The sequence below is a fragment of the Callospermophilus lateralis genome, chromosome 3, assembly GCF_048772815.1.
Source record: "Callospermophilus lateralis isolate mCalLat2 chromosome 3, mCalLat2.hap1, whole genome shotgun sequence".
NCBI classification, from domain to species: Eukaryota; Metazoa; Chordata; class Mammalia; order Rodentia; family Sciuridae; genus Callospermophilus; species Callospermophilus lateralis.
Window position 1 is genome coordinate 42,811,327 of NC_135307.1, and position 19,413 is coordinate 42,830,739.

At 35.4% G+C, this 19,413-nt stretch overlaps 1 protein-coding gene across 17 annotated transcripts in view; it reads right to left on the reverse strand.

Annotated features, from left to right (window-relative positions):
• Positions 1 to 19,413, reverse strand: part of Hectd1 (HECT domain E3 ubiquitin protein ligase 1) — a 92,150-nt gene that overhangs the window by 2,879 nt on the left and 69,858 nt on the right. For 7 of the 17 annotated variants that reach the window (XM_076850149.2, XM_076850148.2, XM_076850140.2 and 4 more), the window contains 14 exons: positions 16,798 to 16,931; positions 13,565 to 13,687; positions 13,057 to 13,213; positions 10,881 to 11,103; positions 9,608 to 9,662; positions 9,205 to 9,387; positions 8,518 to 8,725; positions 8,346 to 8,431; positions 8,018 to 8,145; positions 5,917 to 6,118; positions 3,738 to 3,875; positions 2,797 to 3,404; positions 781 to 859; positions 573 to 666 (listed from right to left, as the gene is read on the reverse strand). In XM_076850149.2, coding sequence (XP_076706264.1) covers positions 573 to 666; positions 781 to 859; positions 2,797 to 3,404; positions 3,738 to 3,875; positions 5,917 to 6,118; positions 8,018 to 8,145; positions 8,346 to 8,431; positions 8,518 to 8,725; positions 9,205 to 9,387; positions 9,608 to 9,662; positions 10,881 to 11,103; positions 13,057 to 13,213; positions 13,565 to 13,687; positions 16,798 to 16,931 — 2,418 coding nt within the window. The remainder of the gene's footprint in view (positions 1 to 572; positions 667 to 780; positions 860 to 2,796; positions 3,405 to 3,737; positions 3,876 to 5,916; positions 6,119 to 8,017; positions 8,146 to 8,345; positions 8,432 to 8,517; positions 8,726 to 9,204; positions 9,388 to 9,607; positions 9,663 to 10,880; positions 11,104 to 13,056; positions 13,214 to 13,564; positions 13,688 to 16,797; positions 16,932 to 19,413) is intronic. The other 10 variants (XM_076850136.2, XM_076850150.2, XM_076850141.2 and 7 more) reach the window with 3 other exon arrangements.

Here is a 19,413-nt window from a genome sequence, read left to right on the forward strand (position 1 = left end):
TAATTGAAATAAAAACTGCTAGAGACTGGCCGCAGTGGTCAACAGCCAAATTCTTTTAACTACCCATTAAGTGGCCAGAGCTGTGTTCACATTTTCAGAAGTAATTTGGCTTCCATGATTTAAATCATCCTCATTGTATAATGTAGAAAGTATGGAACCTGATGTCTACTTAGAAATGGAAGAAATAAGCCAGGCATGGTGGTACACGCCTGTAATCCCAGCAGTTTGGGAGGCTGAGGCAGGAGGATCACAAGTTCAAAGACAGCCTCATCAACCTACTGACTCTGTCTCAAAAAAAAAAAAAAAAAGAAGGGCTGGGGATGTGGTTCAGTAAGCACCCTTTGGTTCAATCCCTGGTACCAAAAAAAAGAAATGAGGGCAAAAAGTGGATCTCCATTACTTCAGAGGAGCAAGCATGACACCATTCTACACTTTGAAAATGTTCCAGCCTATTCTATAAACTCTGTGGGATCTAATGATCTGGATAAGAAACTAGAGAGGTTTAGCCATCTTGATCTTAATTTCAATTGTCTAAAAGTAAAAGGAAATAGATTATTATCCTTTAAAATTACCTCTAAAGGCTTCCATCTGTTTCTGAATACCTGTATGCATACAAAAGTCAAACATCAAATCCACATATTCTTCTGCATTATCCATTGTTATCATCTGCAAAGGAAAATTTGCCAGTATTATTGTTAATATCTAGAACTATTTTAGGACCACCTAGTACAACTGACCTTGTTAAGAGAATAGAAAAACTATTAAGAACAAAATCTTTACCTCATCTTCACCACTTGGCTTGAGATCCACAGCTGTAAAACCATATATTCTTGAAGAAGGGCAAAACTGGAAATTTAAACTGAAAGAGCAAAAAGGATTAGATGAATTGACATTCATCAACTGCAGGTGATTAATTTTTATAACATTGCTGCCCAAACCACAAATTCCCCTACTCTATCAACAAAATCAATACACCAGCTTAGATATGAGGCCTGATTTATTTATTTAGCCATGCTGGGGGTTAAACCCAGGGCCTTTTGCATGCTAGGCAAGCACTAAGCTACTTAATGCAAATCTATACACAAAAACCAGTGGGCCAGTTAGGAGAGGTGACTCATGCCTATAATCCAGCTGCTTGGAAGTTTGAGGCAGGAGGATCTCGAAGTTCAAAGCCACCCTCTGCAACTTGGTGAGGCCTTAAGCAACTTAGTGAGATACTGTTTTAAAACATAAAATGGACTGGGGATCTCACTCAACGGATAAATGCCCCTAAGTTCAATTCCCAATACCAAAAAAAAAAAAAAACCACTCACTAGTGGACCAACTATTCTCACACCTGCCTGGCTTTGCAAAGACTGCATCAAACCATTACCTTTCCATATTTCACATAGACCTTATGGCACAAAATTAATGGACTAAATGTTTTTGAAATTAATTATGGCAGCAACATGTTTATAAGACTATTTCTTTCAGAAAGACTATTGCTTCACTAAGGCTTTTCAAACTGTGTTTGTAATAGATAGATAAAAATGTATTTAAAAGAAGCAATCCTCAAATATGCAGTCATGTATCACTTAATAATGGGGCTACATTCTGAGAAATGTGTCATTAGACAATTTTTTGTTGTACAAATATAGAATATAAATACACAAACCTAGATGGTATAGCCTAATATACACCTAGGCTCTAGGGTAGAGCCTCTTGCTTCTAGGCTACAAACATGGACATCATGTTACTGTACTGAACATTGTAGGCAACAGTAATACAATGCTAAATAGTGGATCTAAACTAGAAAAGGTGCAGTAAAAATACCAGGTAGCAGGAATTTTCAGCTCCATTATAACTTTATAGGACCACCCTCATACACAGTCTATCACTGGCTGAAACATTATTATGCAGCACATGATTGTGTAACCATTTATCCAACATAATTTCCCAATATTATCAGCAAACATTAAGAAGAAAAAATAACCAAGGTGTGATGGTATACACCTCAAAGCCAGCCTCAGCAACTTGGCAAAGTCCTGTCTCAAAATAAAAAAGGGCTGGGAACATGGCTCGGTGGTTAAGTACTCCCGGGCTCAATCCCCAGTACCAAAAAAATTAAAATAAAAAGTTTTGTAGACAACCTCTAAACAGGAGACTATACTTGAAGATAATGGTCATTATATGTATGTAAGCTAAAAGAATTTTATGAAAAGCTCTGTAGCATCCGAGTCAGTGATACAGCCTTTGGTAATAAAGGCTTACATACCAATCAAACTATTTTTAAGCTTTGCCAAGTAGGCTATTATTTATATTAGCTTATGAATTTGTCAAAATACTGTTGGCTTTGGACTTTTTGCACAAGATATACAAACTTAACATATTTGAAAAAATCAGACAATTGATAGGTATGGTGGTAAACACCTATAATCCCAGCTACACAGGAGGCCAAAGTAGGAGGATTGGAAGTTCAAGGTTAGTCTCAGTAAATTAGAAAGACCCTTTCTCAAAAAAGGGGTGGGGATATAGCTCAGTGGTAGAGCACCCTGGGGTTCAATCCCCAGTACCACGAAAAAAAAAAAAAAAAAGGTCAGATAATCTTCCCGAGATTTGATAATTAACAACCTGTATTCTGAATATTTCTATATATTATTAACAAATCAAAGATTCAAATTGATAATCAGTATTTCCTATAGCATATTACTGTTTTTGACACTGTTTACCCATATACTATAAATCAAAGGGGACAGAAAAACAGAAGATTTAGAGCTTATTCATTCATCAGACTGAAGAATGTAACAAAAAGCTTACCCTAAATCCTCTATGCTAAGTGGAGGCCCAGAACCTGCTGGATTCTTCAGCACTAGTTCCTGTAATTTTGTGTTCTTCTCATCTTCAGACAGACCTTTGTTGCTTAAAATCTGGCGTCTCTTGATAGCAAGGTCTTTAATTTCTTTTAAAAATCTGGCTCTGTGTGGATTTACTAGTTCAAAGTCTTCCCAAGTCAAAATTCCATTAAACCAAGCTGGGGGTTTGGGCTTAGGGGGATCAAGAATAAATTCTGATTTTGAATCCTCTTCAAAGCTTCCTACTGAGAGGGAATCATGACCTTCTTCTGTGGATGCTTCAGACTGACTTTCAGTACAGTGTAAGTCTCTATCACCTCGTGACTCATAAATCAGTTTACTCATATTGCTTTTAATGTCACCCATACACATAAGTTTAAAGAAAGGTTTAGAAATAGGTAAGTCCACAAGTCTGTTGTCTTGAATGCATTTGGCTAAGAAAATTCCAAGGAAATGAAAGAGTTTTGTGATCCTTTCAAGTTCGTCACTATCTTGTGGAAACGGTGCTGTGAACAGTCCACATGATCTCTGCACATAGTATCCAGGAGGTTTCAATCCACCTCCAAGATCAACCTAATTTTTTAGAGGACAAAATGCAAATAAAATTAAAGGCTAAAAGTAACTAAGTCTGTCATTGTTATCTAAGAAAAAAATACATAAACATTAAACATCTTCATGAATTTAGTTATCTAAACATATATATATATGTATATATACACACACACACATTTTATGAATAGCTTTTAGTGACGAAATTTTTTTCCTTTATAAATATTAATGTCAAGATTATTCAGTAATAAAAGTAGAGCCGAAACCCCAGTTTATGTACTGAAAGTTTAACCTGTTTCTAACACTTTTCTAAAGCACAGTCACAATTTACATCACAAAACGAGAAATAAACCTTACATGACGAGACTCATCATCTGGAAAGTTATCATCACAAAGCCACGCTCCCAGGTCAGTCCTCTGAAATTCTGCTGCCACCAGAGCATAAAATTCTAATGTGGGTCCCAAACCAGTTCCTTCTTCTCCTAAAAATTCAACCTAAAATGCGAACAAAGAAATGTTTGTAAATAAAAAGTATTATTTATTTAGGTGCTAGGAATTGAACCAAATTTGGGGTGCTTAACCACTGTGCCACATCCCCATTCTTTTTTGTTTTCAGACAGGGTTTCACTAAGTTACTTAGGGCCTTGCTAAATTTCGATGGCTGGCTTTGAATTTGCGATCCTCCTGCCTCAGCCTCCCAAGCTGCTGGGATTATAGGAGTGTGCCACTGTGCCCAGCTCTAATATATTTTTTTTTTAAAGTGATTCAATTCTTGCCAAAATTTGTCATATCTAATCCAGTATTATACTTTCTTCACAAAAGCAATGTGTACATTAAAAGCAACACAGGGATTTTATTGTAGTTTTCCTAAAAGCACAGTGCCATTTGTTGCATGGTATTTATACACATAACACTGTTAAGCACTTGGCTGAATACCGTTCACACATTACTTGTCACGACAACTCTGCAGAATGATTATCTGCTTTTACACCAAAGGAAACCAAACCTCAGAGATTAAAGAATTTGCTCAAGAAAATGAGGGTGTATATTTTTTTACATGTACCTTTGTGAAACTCAACACTAAACTCTTCCACTTCTTTATAACTTGAAGCAGCAACCACTTTAAAGGGTTTTGTCCATACTTTACCTGCTCCAAAAATGATTTGGAGCTTCTTATAAAAACACATAGTAAAATAAAAATAATTGAGGATTATCTAGATGAGAAAGAACATAAAGATAGGAAGAATAAGATAATGCCAAGGAAATCTGTTTGCAAAGTAAAAGTTATGAAGTCATATTTGTCATGATAGGTGTGTGAGTCAAAAGTTCCATGGTGCCTTAAATAAGGAATACTGTAAGTGATATAATCAATAATGTCTACAATAGCATGTCTTCAGTATATGATTACATATTGCCATTTGCTATGACATATTTAATGTCCTTTGTACCACCATTTGACCCAGTCATACTACTCCTAGATTAATACCCAGAGGACTTAAAATCAGTATACTACAGTGATACAGCCACATCAATGTTCATAGCAGCTCAATTCACAATAGCTAACCAACATAGGTGTCCTTCATCAGATAAATGGATAAAGAAACTATGGAATGTATATATACATAATATACTATTACTCAGCCTTCAAGAAAAATGGAATTATGGCATTTGCAAGTAAATGGATGGAACTGGAGAATATTATGCTAAATAAAATAAACCAATCACATAGAACCAAAGACTGTTTTCTCTGATATGCAGATGTTAATTCACAATAAGAGGTGGGGGGGGGATAAAGGTATTTTGGACTAGACAGAGGGGAGTGAAGGGAGGAAAAGGGGAATGGGGGTAGAAATGATAGTAGAATGAACCAGACATTATTATCCTATGTGCATATATGATTACATGACCTGTATAACTCTACATCATGTACAAACAAATAAGAAGTTATACTCCATTTATGTATGATATGTAAAAATGCATTCTACTGTCATGTGGTAATTAACTAGAACAAATAAAAAATGTATTTTAAAAAATCCTTTTGAGTACTATTATTCAGTCCATCTTTAAATAAATTGACAAATTAGGCATGGTGGCATATACCTGTAATCTAGCAATTTTGGCAGCTAAGGCAGGATTGCAAGTTCAAAGCCAGCCTCAGCAACTTAGTGAGACCGTGTCTCAAAATAAAAAATAAAAAGGATTGAAGATATGGCTCAGTGGTTGAGTACCCCTGGATTCAATCCCTGATACCAAAAAAAAAAAAAGAATAGAAATAAGACTAGTGGTCTTCAAACAGATTTTGCCACCAAAAATATTGTTCGCTGCTAATTGAAGTGTACTAGATCCTGAACCTTCAAAAGCTGGGCTAGCATCCTCTTTGAAATATGCTCTACCAGAAAAGAAAGCCTCTTCACAGATAAGAGAAATCCTTCTTCACGTTATCTGATAGTTTTCATGCATTGGAAGATAAAGGTTGACTGGTTTCTTAACTGTGGTTACTTTTCCTCTAATAGAATCTTATTTTGTAGGTGGATACCTCAAGAACAGATTTCCGATCTGCATGTATTTGCATGACATTCTCAGCCCATTCCATTAGTGATTCACCACGTGGAACTTTTACTCTTTCATGCTTGAGACGACCAACTCTAAACTCCCCAGGATCATCTCTCCTTACGCTGCTTGTGGTCCTTGTTCGTTCCACAGTGGCTTCACGTCGGTTTTGTAACCACACTATTGCTCTGAAATAGAAATATCAGTGTAATTGTAGCACACTTTAACAGATGCGTGTACTATTACACCAACAACACATTACAAAGATTTCTTTAAGAAATTTTAAAAAACAGTATTTAGTTGCGAGATTTTTTCCCCCCTTTTTGGTATCAGGGATTGAACTCAAGGATGCTTAATCACTGAGCCACATTCTTAGCCCTTTTTTAGTTTTTGAGACAGGGCCTTGCTAAATTGCTGAGGCTGGCCTTGAGCTTTTGATCTCGGCCTCCCAAGTTGCTGGGATTGCAGGCATACACCACCATGCATAGCTCAAATGAGTTTTTTGAACAGTAATTTTATATTCATAGTTTACTGCTTCCTTTCTTATATATCAATATATAAAATTCCTTTTATTATAATCTATCTTAAACAAACTGAGAAAAGACTGGATCTATATTTTCTATCATTATTTTAGCAATTAAATAAAGATCCATACTCCAAGCCCCACATAATACATCAAAATATAGACAAACGTTTCCTATCAAAAAACTAAACAATGGTTAAGCTATCTTTATTACTATGAAACAAACTAAAAACCACCATCAAAACAGTTATTATAATATTAAAACGTTTTCTTTTTAACAGAGCTAATCCATTAGGGATGAGAAAAACAACCTCTAAATAGGAACAGAAGATGAGGTTTCTACTATCATGTATGGGGACTATTATTTTGGTAATCTCAGGCAAATCAGCTAAGTACTTTGAGACTTAATTTCCTCATCTATAAAACAATCAAAATCAATGCCCTTTATCCCACAAGCCTGTAATTCTATGTGTACAAATATTTTATAAATGGTATTAAATGGAAGAAAAATATAACATCAGCAAAGAAAAGAGTTACATTTTAAATTATAACTTTACACCTACTTTAACAGAGTACTTAGGGTGCACAGTCATTCAACAAAATATTTAACACCTATGATGTTGCATGACGTTCTCATGATGTGCTATATATACTGTTTTAGGTATCTTATCTAGGGCATGAAAAAAAGAGAAATTCCTATCTTCATGAAATTGTGATCCAATGGAGGGAAACATACAAAAGTAAGTAAAATATGCAGCATATTAGAAGGGAGTAAAAAAACAAATGATGGTCAGAAGGAAAATAAATTTAAATATTATCAAAGCTGTTTACAAACATTTAATTTGGTATTGCTGGGATTTTTTTGCTACCAAGGATTGAACTCAGGTGCACAATGAACCACACCCCCAGACCTACTTTGTATTTTATTTAGAGATACAGTCTCAGTGAATTGCTTAGCACCTTGCTTTTGCTGAGGCTGGCTCTGAACTGGAGATCCTCCTGTCTCAGCCTCGTGAGCCACTGGGATTACAGGCGAGTGCCACTGTGCCTAGCTATTATTGGGAATTTTAACAATAAATAATTTGTATAAATTACTAAAGAACTGTACAGTAAATCTTAGTTGATGGAAACATTTAATTCAATCCACAGTATTCCAACAAAGCATATTTTCCAACTGGAAAAGAAATTTTTTAAAATGATAACTATTTACAACATAATTTATATTTTCTCCATTTGTTTAACAGTATATTTGTACATTTTGAACATAAATAAATTATATATAATTTATAAACATATATATATTTTTATTCTTAGAAAAAGATGCACTTCCACTGGGGAGAGTAGCATACACCTGTAATTCCAGCAACTCAGGAGGCTGAGGCAGGAGGAACACAAGTTCAAAGCCAGCCTTAGTAACTTAGCAAGGTCCTAAGCAACTTAGCAAGAACCTATTTCAAAGAGTAAAAAAGGGCTGAGGATATAGCTCAGTCAGTGGTAAAATACCCCTGAATTAAAAAATAAATCAATAATAAATTTTTTATTTAAAAAAAAATGCACTTCCTACCTTGATGCACCAAATGCTGTACATGTGAAATAAAGTTGTCTAGTTTCAAATGGTATTAGAAAAGGACACTTGCTGGTTAATTGTTCACACCAGTCTGGCAAAGCCCCACTTGCCAATGCCAGTGGCTCCTGCAAATTAACAAATAACAATGTTTTAGTAGAAAAAAGTAATATCAACTCTCAAATGCAATTAATAATGGATGTAAAAGAAGATATGGCCCAAATTATTGAATATGAGAAAAGACACAGTTGTGAATGACAAAAGGAGATGGAATACTGTGAAAAGCCCAACAGTTATAGAATATAGTTAATTCATGTGATTTTATTACCTCAATCTGCTGCAAAATTTTTGTTGTGATTTTTTTACTAGTAAATTCATCTGGTGGAAAAGTAAACTGAGGCTGTTCATCACCATCTATAAAATTAATTAACAAAATTAATGAAATAAAAACTGACTTGCTTTAAAAATGCTATCAAAATGACATAAGGCTTCTTACAGACCTTCTTGGGATATTCTTGAATAAGGATCACTTGCAACAATATACAGAATACGTAAAAGTTGAAGGACATCTTCTACTCCACAAGAGTTCTGTCCATTGCCTGCTTTGGCCTGAGGTTGTTCTTTTGTCAAATTAAGAATATCACTGCTTTGAAGAGTGGAAATGGACCCCTGGTTTAATCCAGACTTTGTTCCATGCTCACAAAAATCCTGAAAAAACAATTAGCAAAACTGGCCATTAAGCACATTTTTAAGAACAATATGTCCATCTGTATGTATTACTTTGAAAAAGCTGGAATTTTTCAAAGAATAACCTTATTTTGAAATAAAAAGTGTCACAAAACAAAAACCAATGCATTCTAAACCATAAAAATTGTCAAAACATAACCAGTATAAACCATAATTAAAAGACTATGCTCTGATCCATTGCTACAAGCCATAGTTGCAATTTTAGCATGGCATGTTAACAATGTTAATTCAAACTGATTTTTTTTTTTAATTGTCCCAACACCCCACCCCACCCCACCCCAACCCCCATGCTGAAGAGCGCACCCAGGGTCTAGCACATGCTAGGTAAGCATTCTACTATTAAGCTACATCCCCAGGCCCTTAAGAAGTTTTTAGAGTTATAAAACAAAGCACAAAGCCATTCCCAAACAAAATAGTGTTTTAGATGCCAATATATATACCTTATACGCAGCTATGAGCTGAGAACAATTCCTGTTTTTTCTAATACTTTTATTAGTGCCAGTTAATTTCCAGTGGCGCAGGAAAGCAGCGTCTGCATTCTTCTGCAGGTAGGTTATCAAATCATTCTTTGGTAATTCATCAGTGCCAAGGTACTGTTCCACATGCTCTATAGTCCAGCAACCCTACAATAGGAAAAACCAAATATTGGCCTTTCCCTATTATAAAGTCTATAGTATTTCACATGCATTACATGAGGTAACTTTAAAATCATGCACTTAAAAGGATACCTTAGTTAGTTATTTTTCCCTCAAATGTTCAAGTGCAACATGGCATTAGTGTTTTTTCTTCTTTTTTTTTTACTCAAGAACTAAGTATAAGACCTATTTTCTAAAAATAACTTACCATTTTCCCATTTTCCTTTTCTTTGTCAGAATCCTTCATTTCTCTGTACATAATTCTAAACAAGAAGATATTACTCTAGTTAATTCAAATGTAAATGATATTCTTTAAAAAGTGAATGAATGTCATTTACTAAATATGCTTGCATTGAACACTGAACTAAAGAATATTTAAGAAAAAAATGTAAGTTGTTAAACATAAGGACAGAAACCATATTTCTAAATCTATTAGCATTATTGAAAGAAAACAGACATCAAAATTAGAACTTTTAAAGATGTGAAAAAATGATTTATACCAGCTGTTATGACATTCAAGCTACTGGTAAAATAAAATGAAATAAGAAATAGTTTTTATGTATCTATATGGAAAAAAGACCAGAAATAATGAGAAGACCTTATGCTCATATACATATATATAAAAGGCATCAGAATTTGTACTGTAGTACAAAACTGAAGGTAGGCTATTCTGTGTTCTATCTCAAAAGAGCCTACATTACTTTTATTGGACATTATATAAAATTATCAGTGATGTTAAGAAAAATGAGAAGATACAGTAGTAAAAATGAAGTTACAATAAGGATGATAATAATACAATTAAATGTTTATGTTATTAATATTACGAAACATTTTATAGGTAATATTTTTTTGAAAGCAGTGACACTTTAAGTATACTAAGAACCCACTCCTCATAACTGACCTCATTTTACAGATTAAGAAAGTAAGGCACAAAATGTTAAATATGCCACACATTACTGATAATTATCTGTATAAATGAACAACCCCGAAGTAAAGAATTAATAGAAAATAGTGCTTCATACACAATCTCCATCAAAAAGTTCAAATGACATTTTCAACAATTATTACATAGTTAGTCCGCTCAGTCAGCTGGTGTACATCTGTAATCCCAGCAACTCAGAAGGCTGAGGCAGGAGGATTACAAAGTCAAGGCCAGCCACAAGTACTTAGCAAGCCTTAAGCAATTTAATGAGACCCTGTCTCAAAATAAACAATAAAAGGGATGGGGATGTAGTTCAGTGTTAAACTCTCCCTGGGTTAAATCCCTATTCCCCTCCCCTAAAAAGATCTAGATTATTTCTAAATGTCCTTCTAATTCTAAAACAACATCAGGAGACAAAAATACTCTCTTAAGTTCCTGTACATTAATGGAAAATGAAACAAATCATCTGTTCCTACAGTCCAAAAATATAGAAAAACAATGCTTCTTGGCTCATATGCTATAAACATGTCTTTTTAAACATTAAGTTAAAATCTCTTACGTGTATGTTGGCTCCCAAATACGCCTAAGTTTATCTGATTTCACATTGCCATTACAGGACAACTGAAGTAATTTTTGTACATAGTAAAATATGGTTGATCTGAAATTGGTGAGTGGTAATTCAACTTCACGAGTTGTTCCAAGACCTGTTACTTTCAAAGTGAGGGCTAATCGAGGTGATGGAGTACATTCAACTTCTTCCAAGAGCTCTGAATGAGGTGTTCCTAAAATTTTTAGAAGACATGTAAAAAAAACAATCATACGAAAATAAGCAGTCCAGGAAGAACACTGCACTGTAAGACAAGTGTACATGAAATTCAAATCCTTCTTCCATATATTAGCGTTAGCTACTTAAGACTCTCCTGACTTCAACTTTCTTTTTTAATGGAAACAATTAAAAGTTAAAGGCTGAGTTAAGAATATAATAAGATAGCCGGGTGCCTATAATCTTAGCAGCTCAAGAGGCGAAGTGACACTTTAACTATATTAAGAACCCACTCCTCATAACCAGAAGGATCAGGAGTTTAAAGCCAGCCTCCTCAGCAACCTAAACAACTCAGCAAGACTCTGTCTCTAAATAAAATACAAAAAAGGGCTGGGGGTGTGACTCAGTGGTTAAGCACCTCTGGGTTCAATTATCCCCCCCCACAAAAAAAAGAATATAATTGAAAGGATAGATACATATAGTATGGATCTTATTTTTATTTGGAAACACATGTATGAATAACTGAATGAATACTTATAAAACATTCTAATTTTACAAATGAGAAAAGTAAAATTATCCATAATTTTATATTCAGACACTTCTGAGTCAATAACCTTTCAAACCTTTTTCTTTGTGGTACAAGGGATTGAACCCAAGGGTACTTAAGCACTAAGCAACATCCCCAGCCAATTTTATTTTATTTTTTAAATTGTAGGTGGACACAATGCCTTTATTTTTATTTATTTTTATGTGGTGCTGAGGATTAAACCCAGTGCCTCACCCATGCTAGATGTGTACTCTACCACTGAGCAACAATCCCAGCCCCCCAATTTTACTTTTTGAGACAGGGTCTCACTAGGTTGCTTACAGCCTCAATAAATTGCTAAGTCTGGCTTAGAAACTCTGATCCTCCTGCCTCAGCCTCCCAAGCCTCTGGGATTATAGGTGTATGTTACCATGCCCAGCAACCTACCTTCCAAACTTTTACTTACACTATATATGTAAATTGTGAGGTAAACACACACACACCCACACACACACACACACACAAATAATATTAGGTTGATAAATATATTTGTTGTTTAACTCTCTTCTTTTTAATAGCTCATGAAACTTTTCTTAGTATCATGATAGTCTTAAGGCAATTTTCAATTTTTGATAATATAAATACTTTAAAAGTCATTCTGAGGTTTGCACCAGCTTGGCCTACATTAGTATTCTTAGGGGAAGGGTTTTTTGGGGGGGTTTTGGTTTGGTTTGGTGCTGGGGATTGAACTCAGGAGCACTCAACCACTGAGCTACATCCCCACCACTCATTTTGTATTTTATTTAGAGACAGGGTCTCACTGAGTCATGTAGCACCTCACTTTTGCTGAGGCTGACTTTGAACTCACAATCCTCCTGCCTCAGGCTCCTAAGTTGCTGAGATTTACAGGTAGGCACCAAAAATGTCCCACTTTTAAATAATGCCTTGCTTTAAAGACTGTACAAATACAAAACACATGGAGTTTTTTAAAATTTTTAAATAATTTGTGGGTTGAGTATGCAGTAGAGTGTTTGAATGCATGCCTAAGACACACAAGGCCCTAGGTTCAATCTCAGCAGTACCAATACCACTCCAAAATTATAACTTATTCCTCTAAAACTTCTGTCTTTTCAAGGACTGATTAAAAACTTTTCCAAAAGAAGCATATATAAACAGGTTATAAATAACCTTACTGGGGCTGGGGTTGTGGCTCAGTGATACAGCGCTCGCCTAGCATGCACGAGGCACTGGGTTCAATTCTCAGCACCACATAAATGCAAAATAAAATCCTAAAACTTAAAAAAAAATAAATATATATAAAAAAAGTATCTGCCTTGTTTATTAGGGAGGGAAAAAACATAGCTTTAAAAAAAAAAAAGAAATCTTACTTTTCCAACTGTAGATAAGTAAATATCTGTTAAATGACTAAACTAAGACAAACTATACCTGGGGGTGGAATTTCTAGGTCAGTTGTCTGCTGGACGTTCGTACGACCTGGTCTAGGATCAAAAGCAGGAACCAAAGCAGAAAACTGCCGCTTTAGCACATAATCATCATCCCATGTTCTCCGGCGTCCTCCTTTAGTCTCATACTCTTCTTCTTCCTATTAAAACAAAATCCCACATACAGTTCAACATTACAAGATGAATTGTTATTTTTCCATAAGTAATGTACTATCTACAATATAAAATAAATGTTAAGCAGTTCTTTACAGCTATTTTACTTCCTTATTTTACCATATCACTTAGGCACAGAATTTAAGTATGAAACTCGTAATTGCCAGAGAAATCAGAATCTACTTGTAATTTGGAAGCCACACAGTAGGAGATATTTCATTTTGCAACTCTCATAGTTGCCTCCTCTCCACCTCAAATCCACCCACATATTACTGTAGATGTTTTGGTTGGTGTTTTTCTGTGTATAAAAATTATTAAGATAAATATGGCAATATTACCTGCTCCCCAATAGGTCGGCTCCCTGCTCCGGCAGGGACCTGTGGTAGCTGCGAGGTAACGGCATGGTGTGTTACATCAGAGCGGGAACCAGCTCTACGTTGCAGGGATGGACGTCTTAGAATCTAAAGTTAAAAAATGCCAAGAGACACAAGTCTAATTATTTGACCAATACACGTGCCCACCGTTTGGCCCTTCCTGAAACTATCAATCCATATTAACAAAAGTGTCACTAAAAAAACTTTCACATGGCGCTGGGGTTGTGGCTCAGTGGCAGAGTACTTGCCTAGCATGTGTGAGGCGCTGGGTTCGATCCCCAGCACCACATATAATAAAAAATAAAGGTACAACAACAACTAAAAAATACTAATTTTTTTTAAAAAAAAACTTTCACATAATCATCATCCCATATTCTTTATTAGTCATCTCCAGAAGTTATAAATTCAATGTTTTAAATTCATGAAGTATTTTATACTATACTCCTTTGTAAAGAAATATGCTAACATGCTTTCTTCTCTTTTTCTTGTTAGTTTTGGGGGAATAGGGATTGAACCCTAGGGTATTTTACCACTGAGCCACATCACCAGTCCTTATTTTTTATTTTGAGACAGGGTCTCACTAAGTAACTTAGAGCCTCGCTAAATTGGTGAGGCTGGCCTCAAACTTGCAATCCTCCTGCCTCAGCCTCCCAGGAGGGAGGGATAACAGGCATATGCTGCCACACCCAGCATTAATGTGTTTTCTAAGCAATGTATACTAAGAAAGCATTTTGAGGATTTCTTCACCACACAAAAAAATTCAACGTTTTTTTAATATTTAACATTTTAGAAAAATAAATTCATGGGCTGGGGTTGTGTTCAGTAGTAGAATGCTCACCTCACACGTGCGAGACACTGGGTTCAATACTCAGCACCACATACAAAAATAAACGAGTGAAATAAAGGTGTGTGTCCAACTACAACTAAAAAATAAATATTTAAAAAAAAAAAAAAAGAAATTCATAACATACAGGACTGGGGTTGTGACTCAGTGGTAGAGCGCTCACCTAGCATGTGTGAGGCCCTGGGTTCGATCCTCAGCACCACATAAAAAATAAAGGTATTTTGTTGGGGTTGGGGTTGTAGCTCAGTGGTAGAGTGCTTGCCTAGCATGTGTGAGGCACTGGGTTCAATTCTCAGCACCACATATAAGTAAATAAATAAAGGTCAATCAACAAGTAAAAAAAATTTTTTTTAATAGGAAAATACAATAAAGGACATCAGAGGCATGACTTTAAATTATAAAACAATCATAATTCAATCATAAGTGGTTGATTAAGAGTTTTGAATTATACAGCTAAGACTGGGTTCCAATTTTCTACCTAACTCTGATAATATGAGCAAATTATGGTTTTATGCCTCTGCCTCATTCCTCCATGTTATGACTATTAAGAAAATACATGGATATCCTTGTAAAAAAGTAGAAACTAAAAAAAAACAAAAACAAAAAACAAAAAAAAAAACCCTTTAAGAGTTTAAGAGTTGTGGTCAGCTAGGCATAGTGGCTCATGTCTATAATCCCAGTGACTTAGGAAGCTTACAGATTTGAGGCCATGCTAGGCAATTTAGTGAGACCCTAAGTAACTTAATGAGACCTTGTCTCAAAAAATTCAAAGGACTGGTAATAATATCCATCTCGGAGGTAACTGGTGGAGTGTGTACTTGGCATACTACAGGCTGTGGATTTAATCCCTAGCACAAAAAGTGGGCAGGGGGCTGCCCTGAGAATATAGCGCAGTGGTTAGGCACCCCTGGTAGTGCAATTGCCCCTAAGTTCACAAACCTTTGAACTTGTTTTTAAAAAAAATGGTGTATGAAATTTTAGTAGTTTTCAAATACAAAGAGATCCATCAAAGCCAAGATTTAAAATACCCAGCTATAGGGCTGGGGTTGTGGCTCAGTGGCAGAGTGCTTGCCTAGCATGTGTGAGGCACTGGGTTCGATTGATTCTCAGCACCATGTATCAATAAATAAAATAAAGGTCCACTGAAAACTAAAAAAGCTCTATTTTGTATTTTATTTAGAGACAGGGTCTCAGTGAATTGCTTAGTGCCTCGCTAAGTTGCTGAAACTGGCTTTGAACTCATGATTCTCCTGTCTCAGCCTCCTGAGTCGCTGGGATTACACAGGTTGCCACCACATGCAGCTAAAAAAGTGTTTTTTTCTTAACCACTGTTTTCAAACTGGTGCCATATATCCTTCCTGCAAAGTTTAATTATGACTTAGTTTTTCCTCTCTTCAATTATTAACATCCTATCTTAACCAATAACCCAATCAACAAATGGTCCAAGAAACTGAACAGACACTTCTCAGAAAAGGATATACAATCAATCAACAAACATTTGAAAAAATGTTCAACATCTCTAGCAATTAGTGAAATGCATATCAAAACTACTCTAAGATTTTATCTCACTCCAGTCAGAATGGCAGCTATCAAGAATACAAACAACAATAAATGTTGGCGAGGATGTGGGGAAAAAGGTACACTCATATATTGCTGGTGGGACTGCAATATGGTGTAGCCAATCTGGAAAGCAGTATGGAAATTCCTTGGAAAACAGGGAATGGAACTACCATTTGACCCAAGTATCCCACTCCTTGGTTTATACCCAAAGGACTTAAAAACAGCATACTACAGGGACACAGCCATATCAATGTTTATAGCAGCACGATTCACAATAGCTAAACTGTGGAACCAACCCAGATGCCCTTCAGTAGATGAATGGAAAGGGAAACTTTGGTATATATACACAGTGGAACATTGCTTAGCATTAAAAGAGAATAAAATCATGGGACTTGCAGGTAAATGGATTGAGTTGGAGAATATAATGCTAAATGAAGCAAGCCAATCCCAAAAAAAACCAAAGGCCGAACGTTTTCTTTGATGTGAGGATGCTGATTCATAATGGCGATGGGGGGTGGGGGAGCATGGGAGGAATGGAGAAACTTTAGATACAGCAAAGGGGAGGGGGAATGGAGGGGCAAAGAAGGTAGGAATGATGGTGGAATGAGTTAGACATCATTACCCTAAGTACACGTATGGAGACACAAATGGTGTGAAAATATTTTGTGTACAATCAGTGACATGAGAAATTGTGCTCTATATGTGTAATACATTCTGCATCATGTATAACAAATTAGAATAAATAATTTTAAAATCCTATCTTAGTGAAAAGAAAGGGGGACTTTCTCTCTACCATAACCTCCTCGTATTCTTGATCCTCTTGATTGTCATCTTCATTCTCATCATCTTCCTCATCAGGCTCAGGCAAATCCTCATCATCATCTAGCTCAGCTAACAGAGTACTGGCACGGCAGCTATCAAGAAAATCTAGAAAACAAAACCAACAACCTACTGTCAACACAATTAACAAGAATAGTAGGGTAAATGCATTTTAGACCATACAAAACAGAGGTAAAAAAGGTTCAAGTTTATAAAGACCATTGAATGATACCACCCATCTTCCACCACCACACATACATGATTAATAATGGGAAACAGTCAAAAGCCTGGTAGAAAACAACATAGGATAACAGATGACTATAAACTATATTTGCATCTACAAAATCATTATATAAAAGGGCAACCATGAAGGCTGTTTTTAACAAAGACAACCCTATCATTCTCTAAATATTGCAGGAATATACCATATTCCACAATATGGTGGAAAGAAACACTTTGGATTAATTCATTTTACCTGCAAATATCTATTGGGCATATGCTATGTGCCAAGAACAGAGTTAGGCACTAGGTGCATATATAGTTATAAACAAAACAGACATGGTCTCAGTCTCTATTAGCCTATAAGAGAAAAGGGCATTTAACAAGTAAAAAATAAATATATAAATATAAGCTATAAAAGATCTTATGAAGGAAACAGAAGCCAATCAGTGAATCCTGGCTTTAGACCTGGCATGTTACTTAATAATAACTACTTAAGAATAATGAATATTTGCTATGAAATAATATACATAGCATCTTTCAATTATCTACCACATAGGAAGTTCAATAATCTTGAATTTCTTTTATCTCCTTCCTTCTTAGGATCTCTCCCCCAGTGAAGATTTGGGTCAAATTTACATTGTCCCACATAAACAAGAATGCTAACAAGTTGTTCTTAAGAACTGAAAACAAGCCAGGCATGATGGCACCCACCCTTAATCCCAGGCACTCAGGAGGCTGAGGCAGGAGGATCTTAGATTTCAAAGCCAGCCTCAGCAATAATAAGGTGCTAAGCAACTCAGTGAGACCCTGTCTCTAAATAAAATACAAAATAGGGTTGGGCATGTAGCTCAGTGGTCAAGTGCCCTTGAGTTCAATCCCTGGTACCCCTCCCCCCGAAAAAAGTATGCTCAATGGCATGGATTTGCAAGGAAATATTAAAGGTCAAAGATCAGTAAGAAGCCAGGCGTGGTGGCGCACACCGGTAATCCTAGCAGCTTGGGAGACTGAGGCAGGAGGATCATGAGTTCAAAGCCAGCATCAGCAAAAGCGAGACACTAAGCAACTCAGTGAAACCCTGTCTCTAATAAAATACAAAAACTAGGGCTGGGGATGTGGCTCCTAATGGTCAAGTGCCCCTGAGTTAAATCCCTGGTACAAAAGAAAAAAAAAAAAGAATTGAAAATGAAAAGAGAACTAATGAGGTTAAAAATGAAGTTTTTACTGGATCTGGAAGGAGACTAAAAACCCCTAAAATAATATCAGAACTGAACATAAGAGGTACTCTATATTCCTAAAGAACTTCCAGAAGGTTATTTATAAGAAACTTGCATCTACACACCTTTGAACCAAATATGTTTTTAGTCTAATAATTAGAGGTCTATATATTTAATGCCATTTATTGGATGACCAGTCAAAGGAAGAGACCTGATACTAAATGAATTTTTAAGATCACATTTTCTAACATTTAATGTTCTGAAATCAGAATATGCATCACAATTGCTGACAAGACACAACATTTTAAGTGGGCAACATTTTTAGCTTAGGAATATAAAAAATGGTGTCTTATAATTAATGGCATCTTAAATTTGATAATATATATAACCCCTAAGATATAAGAAGGGCCATCTTGTAATTTACATAGCAATTCTCATGAACAAGATATCGTGGTACAGAAAATAAACCAATTCTATTTTTGGTTTATCACTTATGGAACACACAACTTTATATACTGAAATTTGTCTCTGATACATTACAATTTACTGAAGTCAATTTTTCTCATTTTCCCTTTTTTCATACAACAGTCAAATCAGTTTTCAAAATGTCACAATTAAAGTTTACATTGCACACATAGATATTAGAAGAACTGATGTTATTCTGATCCTTTATACTAGCAGACTTAAAAGAGTCATAAAGTTTTAGGAAAGAAGAAAAAGAAATTTTCAGAACCTAAAAAGAATTTTTAAAAACTGACTAGTAGTCCTAACTTTTAACTACTTTTCCTCACTAGCATATCTAGTTTTCTTAAACTTCATGAAGTTCACATTAACAAATGAGTAGGAAGGGGAAGAGGGCCCCTCTGAGAAATAATAAATTTGAAAATAACAATAAATTTTAAGACTGGTGTAATAATCATCACCATTTTTGAAAATACACTTAACAGGCAAAGTAAAAACAGAAATTCCACTTTCCAAAAAAACGTAAAACATCAGATCAAATTTTTGACTTTGGATAAGAGAGGCCAGAAACTCAGGGGGGAAAAAAAACATCACGGGGCATGGTATAGTGTAATATACAACTATAATCCTAGCTCTTCAGGAGGCTGAGGCAGAAGGATCACAAGTTTAAGGCCAGCATGGGCAACTTAGCA